Source organism: Grus americana, chromosome 1 (assembly GCF_028858705.1).
Source record: "Grus americana isolate bGruAme1 chromosome 1, bGruAme1.mat, whole genome shotgun sequence".
Classification (NCBI taxonomy): domain Eukaryota; kingdom Metazoa; phylum Chordata; class Aves; order Gruiformes; family Gruidae; genus Grus; species Grus americana.
In genome coordinates, this window is record NC_072852.1 from 134,701,450 (window position 1) to 134,720,726 (window position 19,277).

Below are 19,277 nucleotides of genomic sequence, written 5' to 3' on the forward strand. Positions count from 1 at the left end.
TATTTTGTAAGTTTAACAAAGCCTAGCATTCAGGTGACCTGTCTCCTGCTATTATTCTCTTTATGGAAGCATTCAAGAATTGTTTCCATTGTATTGCAGTACTGTAGTTCAGCAGTCACAGTAAAAATGGTCTGCTGAAATTAAATTTAAACAGCCTGAATGGATGATAGGTGGAAAGAGACAAAGACATGGAGATAATGGATAACTGATTGCATTGATAATATAATATTTTTAACATAGTGATCAAGTATCTAAACTGTATTTCCTCAAGTAGCCAAGCTACAAATTAAATTGCAACAGTGAATTACTGCACTTCCTATAAAGGGAGATGAATTACTGACCTTCCAAAAGATACTCATTCAGTGCATTAATTCTGAACATAAAAACATCAGTTGAAAAAAAAAAAAATCAAGTCAAAATCATTCTCAATTCAGTTTTGAGAAGAGATTTTATAGTCCATTAATCTTGGAGGTCAACAAAGGACCAAAATAACCAGGCCTTGAAACAAACTGAGAGCTTTGCCTTGCATGTCTAGGACCCAGACAGTGAAGAAATGGAGCAAAACCAGTCAAACAATTGTGATCTAGTCAAGTAGCACTATCTATGCTCAGCCAGAGGGCAATCATGCTACAGTCTTCTTCATTTTCAACCTAGCCATAAAAACCCCCTGATTTTGCAGAACATCCTGCCACCTTGCAGAACCTAGGAATGGAGCAGAAGATCCAGCTGTTCCCCCAAGAACATTATCTGACTACAAGGGCAGCACAGTAATCTGTGAGCCATTGGCAGTGATGGTGAGAATGTCTCAAGGAGGAGAGTGCAGAGGATAAGGCAGAGGAGATCTGAAAGCTTAACTGCTGAAAATCAAATTAAGAATTAAACATAAAATGCGGGATTTGTTGCTTGCTTGGTTTTTTTTACATTTTTTGCTGTATACCCTCTACAGCTTTTTAATTATTACTATAACATTCCTACTGCTGTCATCTCTGCTGCAGCAGAAAAATCTAAAAAGCAAAAAAACATACAATTCAATTGCTTAGCAAATCATCTCCTTCTAGATTTATCCTTACTCTGCACATACATTCAAGGACCACAAACAAGAAGAGCCTAAAACCCAGACATTTTTTAAGATTATAAAATTGTATTGGTTAGGTTACTGGAATGACATTTTATTTCTAAGAAACACAAGATACCTCTGAAAGCAAGATTTCTGAGCTTTGTGAAATATATAAAAGAACGTTCTCATCTCACAGTCCCAAAGGCTGTGCTACTAAAGAGCAAACTTCCTCAAAACTCTGCAATAACCAAAGACCACTTTGTATATCGGGGTAATCACCTGGGAAGCCAGTATCCTAACAAAAACAAGGGCCCCCTAGACCGCAGAGATACTGAAGTAGATCTCGAAGTCAAGAAGTTACATAAACTGAAGCTTTTTAATTATGTGTATACAAGATACGTAATTATATATTTATTTATATTTTCAATGTAATTTAATTATATCTTTTTTATATATATGCATGTGTATTTGTACATGCACATGAAAATGCAAGTGAAAAAGGGAAGCTGACACGCAGGGGTCTTGCTTACTGACAAAAAAACCATCCAAACAGGGATGTGACAGTTTTTAAGCAGATGACAAATAACTCTCTAAAAACAAGTATCTTAAGCTGATGCAGTGAGTAAACTGAAATACTCAGTTGACTCTTACTGGAGTCTGGAAATTGAGCTATGTATATACGTACATACACATGCTGACATCAGCACGTGAGTTTTCAAATGCAAATCCCCTTGAATTTTGCCTCTTATGCTTGTTTAAATTGCAAACCAATGCACATATATATACTAATGAGGCAGACTCTCAAGGCACTGTTGAGCTTTGCCACAGGACCGCACAGTGAAGAATTAAGTGCTAGCGCAGCGTGGTCTGTGGCACAATCTCTCGGCCCCCTGCAAACCACCCTCCCAAAATAAGGCTGTATGCAAGGGACAAGGCTGTTCCACTATGGTAAAGGACCTGCCTACACTGGCAACGTACCAACAGCCCACGCTACCGGAACAAACCCAGTATGACTGCTGTGCTTTGGCCAAGCTGCTGTACAAAGAGCAATACCGCCCAGGGAGACCGCAATGTATTTTAACAGTTCCAGAAGATAAACTGGATGCTCAAAGCATTGGCTGTAGCATTGCCCAAAGTGAACGTTGCGCTCTGTAGCAGCTCAGGAGAGTCTGTTTGGGGGTGCCGCTACCGAGCTGAATGTGATGAGGGAACAGCTGGGTTCTGACCCAGAAACTCCCCAGAACAAGGCATAGGGAGGAAATAACTGGAGAGCAGCCTTGCTGAGCTGCCATGACATCCCATTACTTTTTAACTTGGAAGCAGCATCAGAAGGGCCCTTTCTTGCAATCAGTCTGCCATTTGATTCGCTACCTTAAATACTAAACCCTTAAATCCCACAGCGTATATATTCAGAGTTGCAATATCCAGGCACAAGTCAGTGGTCATGGTTACTTCAGCTTTACAGGATCTTTAAAGTTTTGGGTTTTAAACTCAGTGATATACTCTTCTTAATTTAGTTTTGCTTGCAACAGACTTCCATTACAAGGCTGGTATCTGTTGCAATATTGCTACAATGGATCTCCATTTTTCACTCAAAACACTCTGCCTGGCTCCTTACAATGACTACCTAGACCCTCAGATCATAGTTGCTTAGACTATGAAAAGGCTGGATATTAAAATGGAGACTGAACCACTATGAACAGAACTATGCATGTCCACACCGTACAAAATCTGGGATAGTTTCAGTCTCCAAAGAAGCAAAGTACAAGGAATCAGGACAAGCCAAGACATTTTTCTTCCCATCATCAAAACTGGGGGAGCGAGTGTGGAAATGAGCACCGTAAATGGAAGAAACACTCAAGAGCCACATGGTCAGGAGTGCCTGACTAGAACAAGGTCTGCACCCAAAGCCTGACATTTTCAACCAATTCAGATTCCGGAGAGGTTCCACTGGAGCAATGTCCTCGTGCCATCGCCCGTCCTGCACTGCGGGCTCTGCACCGCATCACCGGCTCCAGCGCCAGAGGGCCAAATGCCGCCCAGCGGGACGCGAGCAGGTAAGGTGTATGTCCCTGCGCAGGCTCCGACATCGCGCCAGGCTGGAGTCCCTCCATTGCTACTGTGAACTCTGTTTTGTGGGAATATCTCTTGAAAAGCCTTTCCACACACTGAACAAATAGCTGTGAGAGGGGTTTAAGTTGGCTTAATGGTAAACTCAAGACACACCTAAAGTGCTCTCCAAGATGTGCAGTTCTGCTGCCAGGCATACCACAGTCATTGTGAAGCTGGGCTATTACTCTGTGAGGTAACTGACTCCCCTGCTTATGCCTTCTTACCTCCGTCCGACTGAAGTCCCGAGTCTGCTGACCGCCTGGCAACGACTCAGAATAAGAATCAAATAGTGCGCAGTCACGCATGGGCTTCAAAGAAGCTGCAGGGGAAAGAAAAAGAAAGAAAGAAAAAAAACCCTACAAAACCCAGAGACATGCCAAGCCTTTGGTTAATACACACTTCTTAAAAACACGTTCCAGCATAATTTTGCTCTTCGTTTCTACGTATCAGAACTGATCTATGTGCCACAGATGACAAACACCATGAAGAAAATCTATCTTGTATTTTGATTGATTCAGTGTCACGAAAGGGATAACGTATAATTTCTGTTGTAGAAATAATGGTGAAATTTGGGAAAAGTGATTCTTAGTAAACATTAACTGCCAAACTACAACTGCTTATTTGCATTTTTCCTCCTTATAGTCCAGTATTGACTTAGTTGGCCTTATAGTTTATACATTGCTGGCTTAGGAACGTTAAAGGTACTTACCAAACATTCAACTCCAATTTTTGACATTTCGAATAATGAAAAGTATAGTAGAATCTACATTACACACTAAAATTGAAGGCCAGTAAAAAGCAAGGACAATAGTTGCTGGTGTGCAGACCATTTGGTATTCTTCAACTAAACAGCATTGAGAGCAGGGGGAAAAAAAAGAAAAAAAAAACCCAACTCTAACTTCTCACAGCAATATTCACAAAACCCTCATTTCTATTCCATAAACTCAGGTCCTTCTGCTGATACCACTCTGGGATTAGTTTCTCTGAGATAAATCTGTCTTAACAGCTAGAAAACAGTTTTCCTTTAAGATCAATGTATTGAGAGAATAACCACTTCTCAGGCCAAATTTCGAGTTTCTGGCTAGCGTCTGGCTTATCTGAATAAATTAAGCTCTTGCAAATCTGTCTTCATTTACAATACAGTGGGTTACATACAGGGCAAATAGCTTTACGGATTCTGTAAATTTGTTTTAATAAAAACTTCCAGAAAAGAAGGTGGTGGGTCAAATTGTCAATGGAGCTGTGCCAGGACAGTATTTGCCCCTCTGCTTCTAGTTTATAGAACAAGCCATAAAACCAGCAAGATTAATTCATTCTTAAATGCTCTTACGCTCCAAGTCAATTTATTTCAAGCTTTAACACTCTTAACAAACACAAATACTTCACTTGAACCAAATTCTGCCTCATTCTGAAACTAACACAACAACCTAATGAAAACAGTTTCTAGTAATCTTCATCAAGTTCCTAATAACCAAAAAAAAAAAAAAAGTTCTGCTTTTTACTAAAACAAGTCTTTCAAAAGACAGATTTCTGAATCCTGACTAGGCAGCAGAACAAGCACGAGACATTTTCAGTTCCTCGTGCTAACCAGAATTAGCATATTAGCTGCGGTATTTAGAGTGCCCACAACAAACAATTAGTCCTTTCACCTCTTCCACCTAGATCAGCTTGAAATGCTTGGTTGTGTGCAACACACAAAACGCTAATCATGTAAGAAAATGGTAAAGACCTCAGTGCTGAAAGGGACAAATTAGGGGAACAGAGGACTCCCAGGGAACAACCAGAGCTTACCATGCTCCTCCTGCCATTGACAGAATGATCCCCTCCTACTAGGGATAGCCATTTCAATTGTAGTTTTACCAAAAAAGGCTTAACGTGAAGACACACCAACAAGAACCTGCATGGAGGAGCTTATAATCTAATTTATGATGAGAACAGGCGTGAGAGTAACAAACAAAGTGGTGGTCCTGGAGGGAAAAGGGTAGTTGTGATTATGAGAAGAGACTAAAAGTGATGGAGACTTGGAAGTGCAGGTTTTACAGGAGCTTCTCCCCTTGGATATGAAGATAGTGGATTATAAGGAACATGACTCCACGAGAAATTACTTCACAAATCTGATACAGGGTGAACATTTAATTTCCCTAACTACAGCTTGATTTGCTCTTTTCCTGTCTTTTAATATATTCAGTGTCATCAAATTTAATGGAGATTTTATTAGGTCTTAAATATTATCCCTTAGTACTGTAATTATCATCTGTGATTAATCCTCCTTGCCCTAGAAAGTCATGCACATTTTTTAGATGGAACAGTATGTATTTCAATGTTCTTTTGTAATTAAAAGAGACATAACTGAAGAGAACAAATGAAAGGGCAGGTCTCTCACTGCACACTGTTACTGAGGTATGTTGTATTTTGGATTAATTTATCCTTGGGCTACCCAAACTGTTGTAAGCCCCCTGTCATTACTGCAGATTACTTGCAGAAGAATCTGTGGATTACATAAAATGAATTACAAAAAAATTCAACCTTTGATAGAACCGGTAACCACGTCTAACAAAATATATTAGCATAAGAAGTTCTAAAGCAGTCTGGTATCATTTTCAACACATCTTCAAGAGACAGGTACTTAAGGGAAAAATCATTGAAAGAGTTAAAAGAGAAGTCCTGTTAGGTTATCTTTGCTGCAGGTGATCATCTGCCACTTTAGCTATAATGGCACCTGAAGCCCACTGGAGCAGAGAGGCAGACATTAAGAGGCAGGTAACTGCTACGCTTTGCATCGCTATTTTGTGCTTTTATACATCCCTTCTTCAGCAATCGCCTCGTAAGCACAATTAAAAACACACACATTAAAAATGAACTGGAGAGCCATTACGCAGTGTAGAACCCCATCCTACCTGCGGGATGGACAACGAAACCTGTGTCACGTGCATACTGGGTTTCTGAGATGGCTACAGGAGCGCGACCGGCCACAGGGACATTACCTGCTTGAAGGTACTCGGGCAGCAGCGTCTCCGGCAGCGTCTCCGGCAGCTGGTAACCATTCTTCCTTGCAACCACGAGGTGGAAAGCGGCACAGAACTCTGGGAGCGTCAGCGCCCCGTCACAATCCACGTCGCTCAGCTCCCTGCGGGTACAACAGGCACACGTTTTTCCAAGCTGTTACCTCAGGGAAACATACGTGTGCAATCACCGGGAGACAGAAATGCAACTTTGAGAAGGGCTATTTTAATACTAGACAAGCATCTCCGCCATTTGCACTTGATCCTAACCTGTACATTTGTCTCGGGAAAAATGAAGCAAGCTAATTTTCTAATAGTGACTTGTCATTTTTTTTCTTTTTTAATAAAGCATATTTTTTTGTTATCCATCATACCACACAATATGATGGTATGTATATATTCTAACATGAAATACATATCCTGTACTTCCAAGGGTGAAATGAACTTTTAGCTAGTTTTGGCTAATCCATGCAGGATCTTAAACAGTGCAAGCAGATAAAGTTAAAAATGGACTGTATGCAATGTAACTTCAGTTACTTAGCACCAGGGACCAGCCTCAAGAAAAGAGCTAAATAAATGCTTTTTGACAAGTTTAAATGTTACTGTTAACTGCTCACTAAAGCTGTTCTGTCTTTAATTCTAGGATGCTTCTCAATCAATAAAACTTCAGAAATTCAAGAATTCAAATTCATAAATTAACTCTTTGCAAGAAATAAGCATTATTTTATCATGAGCACATAGACTAAAATAAATAAACATTTCACTTCCTGCTCTTTGAAAGTAATGAGCATTTTTCAAGCTGTTGAGGTTATAGTAACAAAGACTGAAACATCGCATGTGTTTAACACAGCAACCCAACCTGATAAATCACATCACAAAATTATAATTATCTACTAGAACGGAATACTTCTCTTAAAATTTTGCACAGAGAACAACTTGTGTCAGCAATAGAAATGTGTTTTGTTAACATATTGGGTTAATCCATGCTTCTTAAATAATCTTAAATTTAAATTCCAATATTCACTTCCCCCAACACAATGTTTCTTCAGTTGTTTTGGTTTTGTTTTCACAAGTGACAACCCACTTTGAAAAGATTCCAGGCATATTCTTTGACCCCGACGGATGTTTAGGCTCTTGCAAGCTTTTCTTCTCATCTCTCTTCAGAAAAGCATATATAAAAGTAAAACTTCTATCAGCATTTTTGATCAACGTTTAAAACTGCTTGTTCTTCCTATCTGAGATGCAAGGATGACACTGAATTACAAAGCACCATGTTGTTTATGAAAATATAACAGAATCCTTGTCAAATTTAATCATGCACAGTTCCATCTGCAATCGTTTCTAAATAAGCTCATTAAAAGTAAGTGTGCTGGTTCATTACAAAAGCACTGATGAATTATGTAGTGGTACTTACTAAAAATTAGGCATTAATTAGGCCTCCTCTGACAAAACACAGCCGGAAACATAAAACCAACACCACATCTAAAATATTCCAGAGGTGCTTCTCTTCTGTGTCGTTTCATGAAAAATGTCAGTGCGTTGAGTTAATGATGCTGCTTACACTATAGTTAAGAACAGCTCTTAGTTAGATGGCTGCTCAAACCGTCCCAGTCCTGCTGAGTAGGTGAACATCTCTACAGAAAACAAGCGTGTCAGGAAGATCAATGAGCACCCTGCTGCTTGGGCCTGAAAGTGATTCTGGAGATAAGAGCAGTAATTATAATTGAAGACACTTTTCAAAATTTAGCAAGAACTCTTGAATTAAGCATCTTTGGAAAAAAAAAAAAAACCAAACCAAAACCAAAACAGGATACACATCCCCAATGCTATTACAGTACTTACCAGATGTGAGAAAGCTCTGGGATGGGCAGCTTTGATTTTGTGAAGAAATTCTTTGCCATGGAACCTGTTGGGAAAGTGTGCCTTATCAACCCATTGGAAATTAATTCCCCAATTATTTACTTTTGGCCAGGGCTGCCACACCAGAAGCAGCTGCTTACTTTACATCCGAGAGATGCTCAGATTAACTGGATGCTAATATAGCTGTTGGACCATTTGTCTCTTGGTGAATAAGTGAAAGCCAGACAGAGCCGTTGACCTCATTTCCCCATTCCCTCCATATGGGAAAAATAAATAAAAGGAAAACAGGCTTCAGTACTAGTGATTCTAACCAGTGTAATTAGTATGTCACCAATGATGAAATAACAGACACAAATGGCTCTGCTTCACCCAGAAGCCATGTGTGTGGCAGTACAGTGCTGTAGTGTCTGCACTGCTCTCCCAAGACGTTGCTTCAGCCATGACTGTGGCTCAAATGTTAAGAAAAAAAAGAAGAAAAACAAAAAAACCCAGGAGATTCAGACAGCACATAGCTACTGTCCTGCTGCAGGCATCCTCGCACAACCTCTGACCACCTGTGATTCAGGAACTTTCTCAACCAGGGATAGCACTTAAATATTCGATAACTTCTGACAGATTTTTCAATCACAGATATCTCAAGTAATTTCTTAAACCTGGACAAACTTCTAGCATCTGTATCGCCCTGCAGCAAAGATTGCTACACCTTAATTATTTTAGGATGCTGTGGAACCTCAGATTTATTGTTGAGAAACAGTAATTCTGGATGTGCAAGGACTGCCTGAGAATCTTGCTCAACATAAAGGAAAATGCACAGCTACCTGAGAGGCTGTACATGCATATATACATACATACACAGTTACAGACACATATAAATCTGTGAGGAAATACCATGTGGTTGAACAATCATTTTCTCTTTCAAGCAAATTATATTAAGGGATCTTAACTGAGGAAAAGAACTGGTAAAACACTAATTTCTGTCAGCAGCAGGTAATTTATTTAAACTTTTGGCTGGATCCAAGCCTCCTGAACCCCAGTAATAGAGCAAGGCGCAATAAAACTGCTTCAATTTAAAACCTGTGACATCTTCCTTGCCAGACCACTGTACCCGCAGCAACTCCTCTCACAAGCAGCCTGATCCTCCTATTCAGGATGGAAATGCAATCTTGGTACGCTGTTAACACTTTTACCACGTGTGTGCTCTCCGGGATTTGATTTTAATCACCTAAAGGTCAAAATCTCAGTCTCTGAGAGCCATAAACACTCAGGCTTGACCACACAGGACAGTTAACAGTATGCTTCTCTTTCATCACATGGACGCTGCCACATTTCTGCTGGAAAGGAAGCACAAGCCTAAAGGGTTTTTTCACCTCAATATACACTGCAAGTGTGATCCACAAATACAGTCCCTTGGAGTGAGAGCTCATTTCAATTTTTACTGAATTACAACACCTCTCTCTCAGATGTAATTCTTTTCCTAAAATCAGGTTATTTAGGAAAAAACATAATGCCCGCAGTATTGGTTAGCTCTTTGAGTCATTTGCCTTTATAAAGACAACACAATCAACTCTTTCTTATAAAATCACTCAAGAGACAAAAAAAAGAATTAATTTATCTACTTAACACTTGGCACCTCTCAACCTGGTCCCTCTACTCAACACACGTGTTGTTGGGTAAAAACTACCTGAAATAAAGGAATTCAGGTCAGGCTGCAGGGACCTGAACTGGTTGACGTAGTAGTCTCGCTGCTCCTCCGTTATCCTCCAAGGATCATCCGAGTAGTGGGCGCTGCTGTCCTGCTGCTCCCGCTCCGCTGAAAGAGACTGAAGGGAGGGACACTGGCACCGGCCACAGGCGGGGGGCAGCCAAAAGGGCCAAGTGGGTCTCTGGGCGCCTCAGGAAACCAGATTCACTCTATTTGCAGACACATACTTTAAAAAAGACGAGAAGCAGAAACATCCATGCTGATTACCACCCCCCTACTTATTTGCTAAAGCTGAAGCTAATATTAGTATAGAATCATAGAATCATAGAATGGTTTGGGTTGGAAGGGACCTCAAAGACCATCTAGTTCCAAGCCCCCTGCCATGGGCAGGGACACCCTCCACTAGACCACGTAGCCCAAAGCCCCATCCAACCTGGTCTTGAACACTTCCAGGGATGGGGCCTCCACAACCTCTCTGGGCAACCTGTTCCAGTGCCTCACCACCCTCACAGTAAAGAATTTCTTTCTAACATCTAATCTAAATCGACCCTCCTTCAGCTTAAACCCATTACCCCTTGTCCTGTCACTACACTCCCTGATAAAACAGTCCCTCTCCAGCTTTCCTGTAGGCCCCTTCAGGTACTGGCAGGCCGCAATTAGATCTCCCCAGAGCCTTCTCTTCTCCAGGCTGAACAACCCCAACTCTCTCAGCCTGTCCTCATAGCAGAGGTGCTCCAGCCCTCTGATCAGCTTCATGGCCCTCCTCTGGACTCTCTCCAACAGCTCCATGTCTCTCCTGTACTGGGGCCCCAGAGCTGGACGCAGTACTCCAGGTGGGGTCTCACAAGAGCGGAGTAGAGGGGCAGGATCACCTCCCTCGACCTGCTGGTCACACCTCTTTTGATGCAGCCCAGGACACGGTTGGCTTTCTGGGCTGCAAGCGCACGCTGCCGGCTCATGTTGAGCTTCTCATCAATCAACACCCCCAAGTCCTTCTCCTCGGGGCTGCTTTCAATCCATTCCCTGCCCAGCCTGCATTTGTGCTTGGGATTGGCCCAACCCACGTGCAGGACCTTGCACTTGGCCTTGTTGAACTTCATCTTTACCCATGCAATTAAAGAAGTTTTACATGACCAAAGATAAAAGAAAAAGGAAATCTTGCTACTGCTGACCAGAAGAAGAAAAGTCCAAGGGATACTTTATTACCTCTGGATTCATTTTGGGGGTTCGTTTTGGCTGCCATGCATTACAACCCTGAACTGCACACTGTACACCTGAAACGGACAGAACCAGTAAAGGACCTGAAGCTGTATTTATGCAGCACGGTGCATAAAAATTTAGCTTTGCTAAGAAACTGTGTATCTAGTCTAAGAGTAGTGCTGTAGCTACAGAGCTATACCACTTCTGGACCCTCAGCTCACGCAGGTAACTCAGCACGCATCACGCCCAGCCAGGGAGACACGCAAACCCCTAGACCTTCTGCCACTTCTCATGGTTTAGGTAAAAATTCTCCCTCAGGAAAAAGAAAATTCTGGAGGAGAAGGATATTTTATTCATTTATGTCTTTGCTTTCTGATTGACTTGTTTAAGGGAGGTCTGTATGTTTGGTATGTCGGGTGGTGGTGTTTAGAAGAGGGCTGCTGGTACGATTAGTGTCTTTGTTAAACTGGAATGACTTAGTATTTCAGATGCTTTCGGCCTGGATGACAACACTTTTATAGAGGGAGGGCAAGAATGAACAACAACCAGGCTCCAACCAGCTCCGCAACCCCTTCTCTGACATTGCTGTCCATTTCCTAACAATCAAGCACAAAACAGCAGTTCTGAAATAGATCAAAAAATCCCCAAAACAGGCAACATCGTAAAGCTGTAAATTAATTTTCATTTCAAAGTGCTGCACAAAAGCACCCAATTTCATTTCAAGTTAGCACAAATTATGTGACGCTACCTGCAGATCTTTTCCTGAGGCTCGGGTAACATTTTATTATGGGTGTGGGGTGCTAAGCACTATGGAAAAGCTAGAGTCTCTTGAGTCTTGCTTATTTAGGAAAAGCTCTCCCTTAGGAGAGCTTTGTCCTTCCTTAGGGCAAACTACCTGCTTGCATAATAAAATCACAGCAGGCATACTGGAACATCAGAAAGATCTGCTTTTGCAACCAGCAGGAAAACATAGGACCCATCTCATAAAAGAAAACAAATGTCCAGAAATTAATTTATTTTGTTTGAGATGTGATTTAACCAACTGGGGTGACAAAACAGTATATGCAGAATATTAGGCCATAGATTCTGTGCCTGCGTTACAGACGGCATTCTAAATCAAGCAGGAATCTCTGTGAAACCTCATATATTTTAAATGAAAATGTTTTACTTCTGCTAGGATAACCTCAATTATTTTTTTTTTTACTTTTGAACTGAAGATTCTCAGTCTAGTTTCCCTATCTACGTTGTTTGGTGCTTTTCGTTCTACTTAATTTAATTAACTGGATTATTCATTTTAATTTCTCCTTCCCATCAGCTTTGGCTTTTTCTTTTTCATATACTAAAAAAGCACGCTTCAGCCTCTAGTCTAAAAACACCATGGAGAACATTTTTTATTTCTGAAGTGAGAATTCTTCTGCCTCTTTTTTTTATTATTTCTCTATTATAGTTTTATTAATAGTACTACTAAAGAAAACCATGCGATTCATTACCCGATTAAGAGTTGAACAGGCGAGTGCAGGTTTGGCTCCATAATTCCCTGATGATGATCCATCTTGCTGGTGAGTAGGGTGTCTGACTTCATAAGGAGCTACAGACATTTACAATAAAGTACATAAATGAAAAGATAATCTAAAAGATTCTACTAGGCTAAAGGAAATAACAATACTGCAAGGTCAAGAATCTAGTCTGCAAACCTATAACAGTATCAAGCATCTACCAAGTGAACCTAGTTTCATAGCATCAAAGTCCATTTCATCTGCAACAAAATTCCAGCCACATATTCGTCTTTCACATTACATCATTCTTCTTCAGACGTTACTGATAGAAACTGTCAGTTATATACTACTACATAACAGAAATCATTGTTCATCATGTTGAAATAGATATTTATATAGCCTGTTTACACATTTATACATTTTATATACTTAGAGCCATATATAGCAAAAGAATGCATTACAAATAAGAAGAAACAATTCAACTGAGCTGAAAAAAAATATGCTTTGACAATGCTATCAAACAATAAATCGCTAATTTTCCATATAGTCTTCTTCCCCCTTCCCTAATTTCTGTTGAAAATCAAAATACATGACTCACCACTTGGCATTATTTGGAGTAAAGCTAGTAAAGAAAAGTAACAATTACTTCTTCTTTTGCTAAAATAAGTCACTTACATTCCACTGCAGCAAATATAGTAAGCAGTGACACAACAGCACGTTTAAGAACAATGTTTTAAAAATAGGTCAAGTATGCAAACACAAAGGCAACTCACTTGCAAACCCTTACAGAGCTGAGAATTTTGAGCTCAGGAAGACCTTAAAAATTATACCCCTACCTGCCTCGCTTTCCTGAGTGGTCTTATCCTGTGTTGGTATCTATTTTTATGCCTGGATAAGTAAGTTCTAATTTCAGAAAAAAACACAGGAAGGAAGTTGGGAAACATACAGATGCCCTTGGAGAGGAGATTTAGGCACAAGGCCACACTGCTGTGTGTTTGCTAGCAAGAAAAACTTCCAAAACTATCAAGAAAAAAAATGATAGAGTCACGGTTGCAAAGCGAAGGGCTGCCCTTGAGGACACGCTGTCCGGTTTGAGGTCAGACCTGCAGTACCCAACAGTGCTGTGGCACTAGCACCTCCTGCGCGTACACCAACGCTGTGGCGGCTTTCAGACCCACCCTCTCCAGTTGTCTTCAGAAAACTGGAAGAACCAGTAGGTCAGTGAGCCTGGCACTTGGTACAGGATGGGCCATAAAATGTTACCTGCTTACCGCCACTGAGAACACATTTGGCTGAAGTATTGCCAGTGGGATTAAAATAAGAGAGATTCCCTTTCTGGAAAAGTGGAGAAATTCCCTTTCTAGAAGATAACCATAGTGTTCTACACCTCTAGGATTTTATCACCTTGAAATTTTAAGTGGCTGAATAATTAATTTTAGAAGTTGACAGCTGGATTGGACACTACTGCCTCTACTCACTTTGCACAGCTGCCGACTCCAAGAGAAATTTCATTGAAGTTATTGTTGCAACCAAATTCAGAAGGGGAAAAAAAACTAAACCCCACACCAAACCAAAAAAACCCACCCACCCTAAGTACCATCCCCCATAGTGCTGACAGATCAGGGACACAGAGCCCCAGAAAACAGCAGAGTACACGACAGGTAACACACTCAGCTGCTCCCGATGGCCACCTCCTGCCTGGCTCTTCAGGGTGTGGGCTATCCGCCACGTCTTCTTCACCACAGCAGAACATGACTTGTACCAGAAGACAACCTTGCTAGTGTTGCTTATTTCAGAAGTCAACCATCGCTGTTTTATAGAATCGTAGATTCATAGAATGGTTTGGGTTGGAAGGGACCTTAAAGATCATCTAGTTCCAACCCCCCTGCCATGGGCAGGGACACCCTCCACTGGACCACGTTGCCCAAAGCCTCATCCAACCTGGTCTTAAACACTTCCAGGGAGGGGGCAGCCACAGCTTCTCTGGGCAACCTGTTCCAGTGCCTCACCACTCTCACAGTAAAGAATTTCTTTCTAACATCTAATCTAAATCGACCCTCCTTCAGCTTAAACCCATTACCCCTTGTCCTGTCACTACACTCCCTGATAAACAGTCCCTCTTGAGCTCTCCTGTAGGCCCCTTCAGGTACTGGCAGGCCACAATTAGGTCTCCCTGGAGCCTTCCTCTCTCCAGGCTGAACAACCCCAACTCTCTCAGCCTGTCCTCATAGGAGAGGTGCTCCAGCCCTCTGATCAGCTTCGTGGCCCTCCTCTGGACTCGCTCCAACAGCTCCATGTCTCTCCTGTACTGGGGCCCCCAGAGCTGGACACAGTACTCCAAGTGGGGTCTCACAAGAGCGGAGTAGAGGGGCAGGATCACCTCCCTCGACCTGCTGGTCATGCCTCTTTTGATGCAGCCCAGGACATGGTTGGCTTTCTGGGCTGCAAGCGCACACTGCCGGCTCATGTTGAGCTTCTCATCAATCAACACCCCCAAGTCCTTCTCCTCAGGGCTGCTTTCAATCCATTCCCTGCCCAGCCTGCATTTGTGCTTGGGATTGGCCCAACCCACGTGCAGGACCTTGCACTTGGCCTTGTTGAACTTCATGCGGTTCGCACGGGCCCACCTCTCCAGCCTGTCAAGGTCCCTCTGGATGGCATCCCTTCCCTCCAGCGTGTCGACCACACCACACAGCTTGGTGTCGTTGGCAAACTTGCTGAGGGTGCACTCGATCCCACTGTCCGTGTCACCGACAAAGATGTTAAACAGTGCTGGTCCCAGTACCGACCCCTGAGGAACACCACTCGTCACCGTTCTCCACTTGGACATTGAGCTGTTGATCACAACTCTTTGAGTGTGACCATCCAGCCAATTCCTTATCCACCGAGTGGTCCATCCATCAAATCCATGCCTCTCCAATTTAGAGACAAGGATGTCGTGCAGGACAGTGTTAAATGCCTTGCACAAGTCCAAGTAGATGATGTCAGTTGCCCTTCCCTTATCCACCAACGCTCTAACCCCATCGTAGAAGGCCACCAAGTTTGTCAGGCATGATTTGCTCTTAGTGAAGCCGTGTGGGCTGTCACCAATCACCTCCTTATCCTCCATGTGCCTGAGCATAGTCTCCAGGAGGGTCTGCTCCATAATCTTGCCAGGCATGGAGGTGAGACTGACCAGCCTGTAGTTCCCTGGGTCTTCCTTTTTACCCTTCTTAAAAATGGGGGTTATGTTCCCCCTCTTCCAGTCAGCGGGAACTTCACCGGACTGCCAGGACTTCTCAAACATGATGGCGAGTGGCCTGGCCACTTCATCCGCCAATTCCCTTAAGACCCGCGGATGCAACTCATCAGGTCCCATGGACTTGTGCACCTTCAGGTTCCTTAGATATTCTCGAACCTGATCTTCTCCTACAGTGGGCGGTTCTGCATTCTCCCAGTTCCTGCCTTCTGCGACCTGGGCAGTGTGGCTCAAGCATTTGCCAGTGAAGACTGAGGCAAAGAAGTCATTGAGTACCTCAGCCTTCTCCATATCCTGGGTAACCAGGTCACCCATTTCATTCTGGAGGGTTTCATTTTCCCTCGTCCTCCTCTTATCACTAACACACCTATAGAAGCTTTTCTTGTTGTCCTTGACATTCCTGGCCAGACTAATCTCTGTCAGGGCTTTGGCTTTCCTAACCTGATCCCTGGCTGCTCGGACAGTTTCTCGGTATTCCTCCCAGGCTACCTGCCCTTGCTTCCACTCTCTGTAGGCTTCCTTTTTTTGTTTGACTTTGCCCAGCAGCTCCTTGTTCATCCACGGGGGCCTCTTGGTGTTTTTGCTTGACTTCCTCTTTGTTGGGATGCATCGCTCCTGAGCTTGGAGGAGGTGACCCTTGAATATTAGTCAGCTCTCTTGGGCCCCTCTTCCTTCCAGGGCTTTGTCCCATGGTATTCTACCAAGCAGATCCCTGAAGAGGCCAAAGTCTGCTCTCCTGAAGTCCAGAGTATTGAGCTTGCTGCACGCCCTCCTCCCTGCCCTGAGGATCCTGAATTCCACCATTTCGTGGTCACTGCAGCCAAGGCTGCCCTTGAGCTTGACATCCCCTACCAGGCCCTCCTTATTGGTGAGAATAAGATCCAGCATGGCACCTCTCCTCGTGGGCTCCTCTATCACTTGGAGGAGAAAGTTGTCATCGACACATTCCAGGAACTTCCTGGATTGCTTGCGCTCAGCTGTGTTGTCCCTCCAGCAGATGTCAGGGTGGTTGAAGTCCCCCATAAGAACCAGGGCTTGTGAGTGTGAGGCTGCTCCTGTCTGCCTATAGAGGGCTTCATCTGTTCAGTCCCCCTGGTCAGGTGGCCTGTAGCAGACCCCCGCTATGATGTCCCCTGCCCCAGCCCTCCCTTTAATCCTGACCCATAGGCTCTCGGTCGGCTCCTTATCCATCCCCATTTTATTCAGTTATGCCAAGGGTGCGGTGGTAAAAATCCCGTCTCTGAGCAAACAGCAGTTTACCTAACCGGCAAATGAACCTGTGACTCAGTACTGGTATGATTTTCATGTGAAGGCCACTTGAGAATGTTGAACACATTCTTATCATGGCTGCATTGAGTTTCAAAATGTTGCAATAGCTCTGTTTTTTCACTCATTTGTAAATGAGGACAACTGGCATGCTCCATTCCTCACTCAGTGCAAACATGCTAACTGAAAGCAGGAGGGATGATGGAGGGATGGTATACACCAATGCCTGCTATTGCCACCATCTCGGCCACCAGATGTTGCAATTAGGAGAGCATGGGCGCCTCACTATTAACAGGAGCTTGTAAAGCCTTAGTAAAACTGGCTCCTGCCCCACTACGCTTACTAAAATCACAACGTTTTGCCACCTACTCTAACGGCAGTGAGGTCAAGGACAGAGCATCTATGTAGTGCCTTATTTTTATATGTTTTGCCTAAGTGACATCGTGGGACTGCTTTTATATTCATCTCCTATTGTTATTTCTGTTATGAAACCCAAGAGATTATTACCCTTTCCTGCAAAGAAGGTTCACTGCCAATCTGAAAACTAATATAGCAGCTACTGAAATCAGGAGTGGGCTTTTCTTCCCCTCTAATGAAACCAAAAGCATCATGCACCCTGAATATATATACTCACAAACACTCTGTCACTGGGATATATTGCACACAGTCTTGTCAGAGATTAGGTATTAGCATTTATCTGTGAGCAGTGACACATAAATCTAACTAATTTACCAGAAAGCAAACAAGATTGAACAATCAAAATAAAATTAGATGATTGAATCGTTTTCCAAAATACAGGTCTAATTAAATTTTAAAATCATTAGGCTGATTGTCAGTTGCATTTGAAATTTGCATGCTCTGGAAATTAAAAAAAAACAATAATACAATGTGCACATCTCAATTTTTATCCTACCTCCATGCTGCTGTTCCAGCCCACTTCTAGATTTACCATATCCATAACTTAGGGGTATTCTCTGGTACGTAGATGGAGAAGCAGGAGGCGAGCAGATTGGAGACATCGGAGGAGACTTGGGTTCCTATTTCAAAAACATGTCAACACAAAATGAGACAACAACACAACGACCAAGTAACCCCGCACAGCGATCCGAACGCATACAGCATGACAGACAAAGAAGAGACAAACACTGCAGCTCCCTCAGGCCCTTCATTTCCAAGAAAAGGCTCCTTAAAAAACAAAAGACAGAATTTGGTATTGAGCCTTCTAGGGGTAAAGCATGGCAACGTCATAGCAAAGCTTTACAGTGAACAGCTTAAAGATGTTTTATTTCCAAAGATGCCTGAAGAAGTGTATGCAGAAGGCTTAAATGTGAGTGGGTATCTTTTAATTTACATAACACAGCTAGTTAGTTTGAGTACATTCTTTGTGGGAGAGCATTTTTCATAGGAAAAAACTTACAAAAATTAAAATAAATCTCCGAATCAGTATTTTAAGCACTCTGTGGATTTGTAGGTGTTTTGGGTAACTACCCTAAGGCTTTCTCTTTCCCTTGAATTACAGAGATTGTTTAAGAAGAAGATGTGATCTTGAAACAATTTACTGTATAAAAAGGAAAATATAACACAACACAGATAACCTAGATGGAGCCAGGGGTTTGAAGGCAGTGTTCTGCTTCAGTGTCAGTACACACAGGCAGATAGGCATACATGCTCTGCTTCCTCATCCTCTTATTCCACCCGTGTATCTTGTCATCAGCTCGTTCCCGTTGGTTGACCTCAGGCTGGGAACGCGGTTACTCAGGCTGACGCACCGTGTGACAAACGTGTGCGCGCGTTACAGGAAGATAAAATGCCTGCTGCCAGGCATTTACAACATGACCTGATACGGTACCAGAAGAGAAGGTGTCAGGCCTGGGGAAAATTATGCAAATCAAGGTTGTGCTGTACGTGAATAAGCGCTCTCAACTCTCCCAAATACAGGGAATACGAATCTCCCTCGGCCAGCTTTATTAAATTGGCAACTCAGAACAACAGACACTGGGACGATGTTTCACCAAGGACAAAAGAAAAGCAGATTTCTTCTGGGCTGCTCCTGGGGGAGATTAGAAGGGAAGAAAACCTGGTGGCCTTATCCCACCCAGAAATAGCCTTGTGATTCAACATCTCTTCTCCAACTGAGTATTTCTGTAGTGACTAAGGATCACAGTGGCCATGACAAATCGCTCGCTTTCCCGTTCCATTTCACAGGCAGATAGATTCCTATTTGCTGCTCTTCTCCTAGTCCTCTCCAACAAACAGCACTGGACTAAGTAGGAGGACAACACAGAAAGAACTTATACAGAATATTACAGGGCTGACAGCTTTATACAAGCTCATATAGAGAAAT

General features: G+C 42.7%; 1 protein-coding gene across 3 annotated transcripts in view; it reads right to left on the reverse strand.

The window, feature by feature from the left end:
• The window catches only part of REPS2 (RALBP1 associated Eps domain containing 2), a 105,708-nt gene that overhangs the window by 48,759 nt on the left and 37,672 nt on the right, over nucleotides 1-19,277 (reverse strand). For all 3 annotated transcript variants that reach the window (XM_054849720.1, XM_054849710.1, XM_054849729.1), the window contains exons 4-9: nucleotides 17,847-17,970; nucleotides 12,424-12,521; nucleotides 9,713-9,851; nucleotides 8,014-8,077; nucleotides 6,154-6,296; nucleotides 3,394-3,488 (exon numbers count right to left, since the gene is read on the reverse strand). In XM_054849720.1, the coding sequence (XP_054705695.1) occupies nucleotides 3,394-3,488; nucleotides 6,154-6,296; nucleotides 8,014-8,077; nucleotides 9,713-9,851; nucleotides 12,424-12,521; nucleotides 17,847-17,970 (663 nt within the window). The remainder of the gene's footprint in view (nucleotides 1-3,393; nucleotides 3,489-6,153; nucleotides 6,297-8,013; nucleotides 8,078-9,712; nucleotides 9,852-12,423; nucleotides 12,522-17,846; nucleotides 17,971-19,277) is intronic.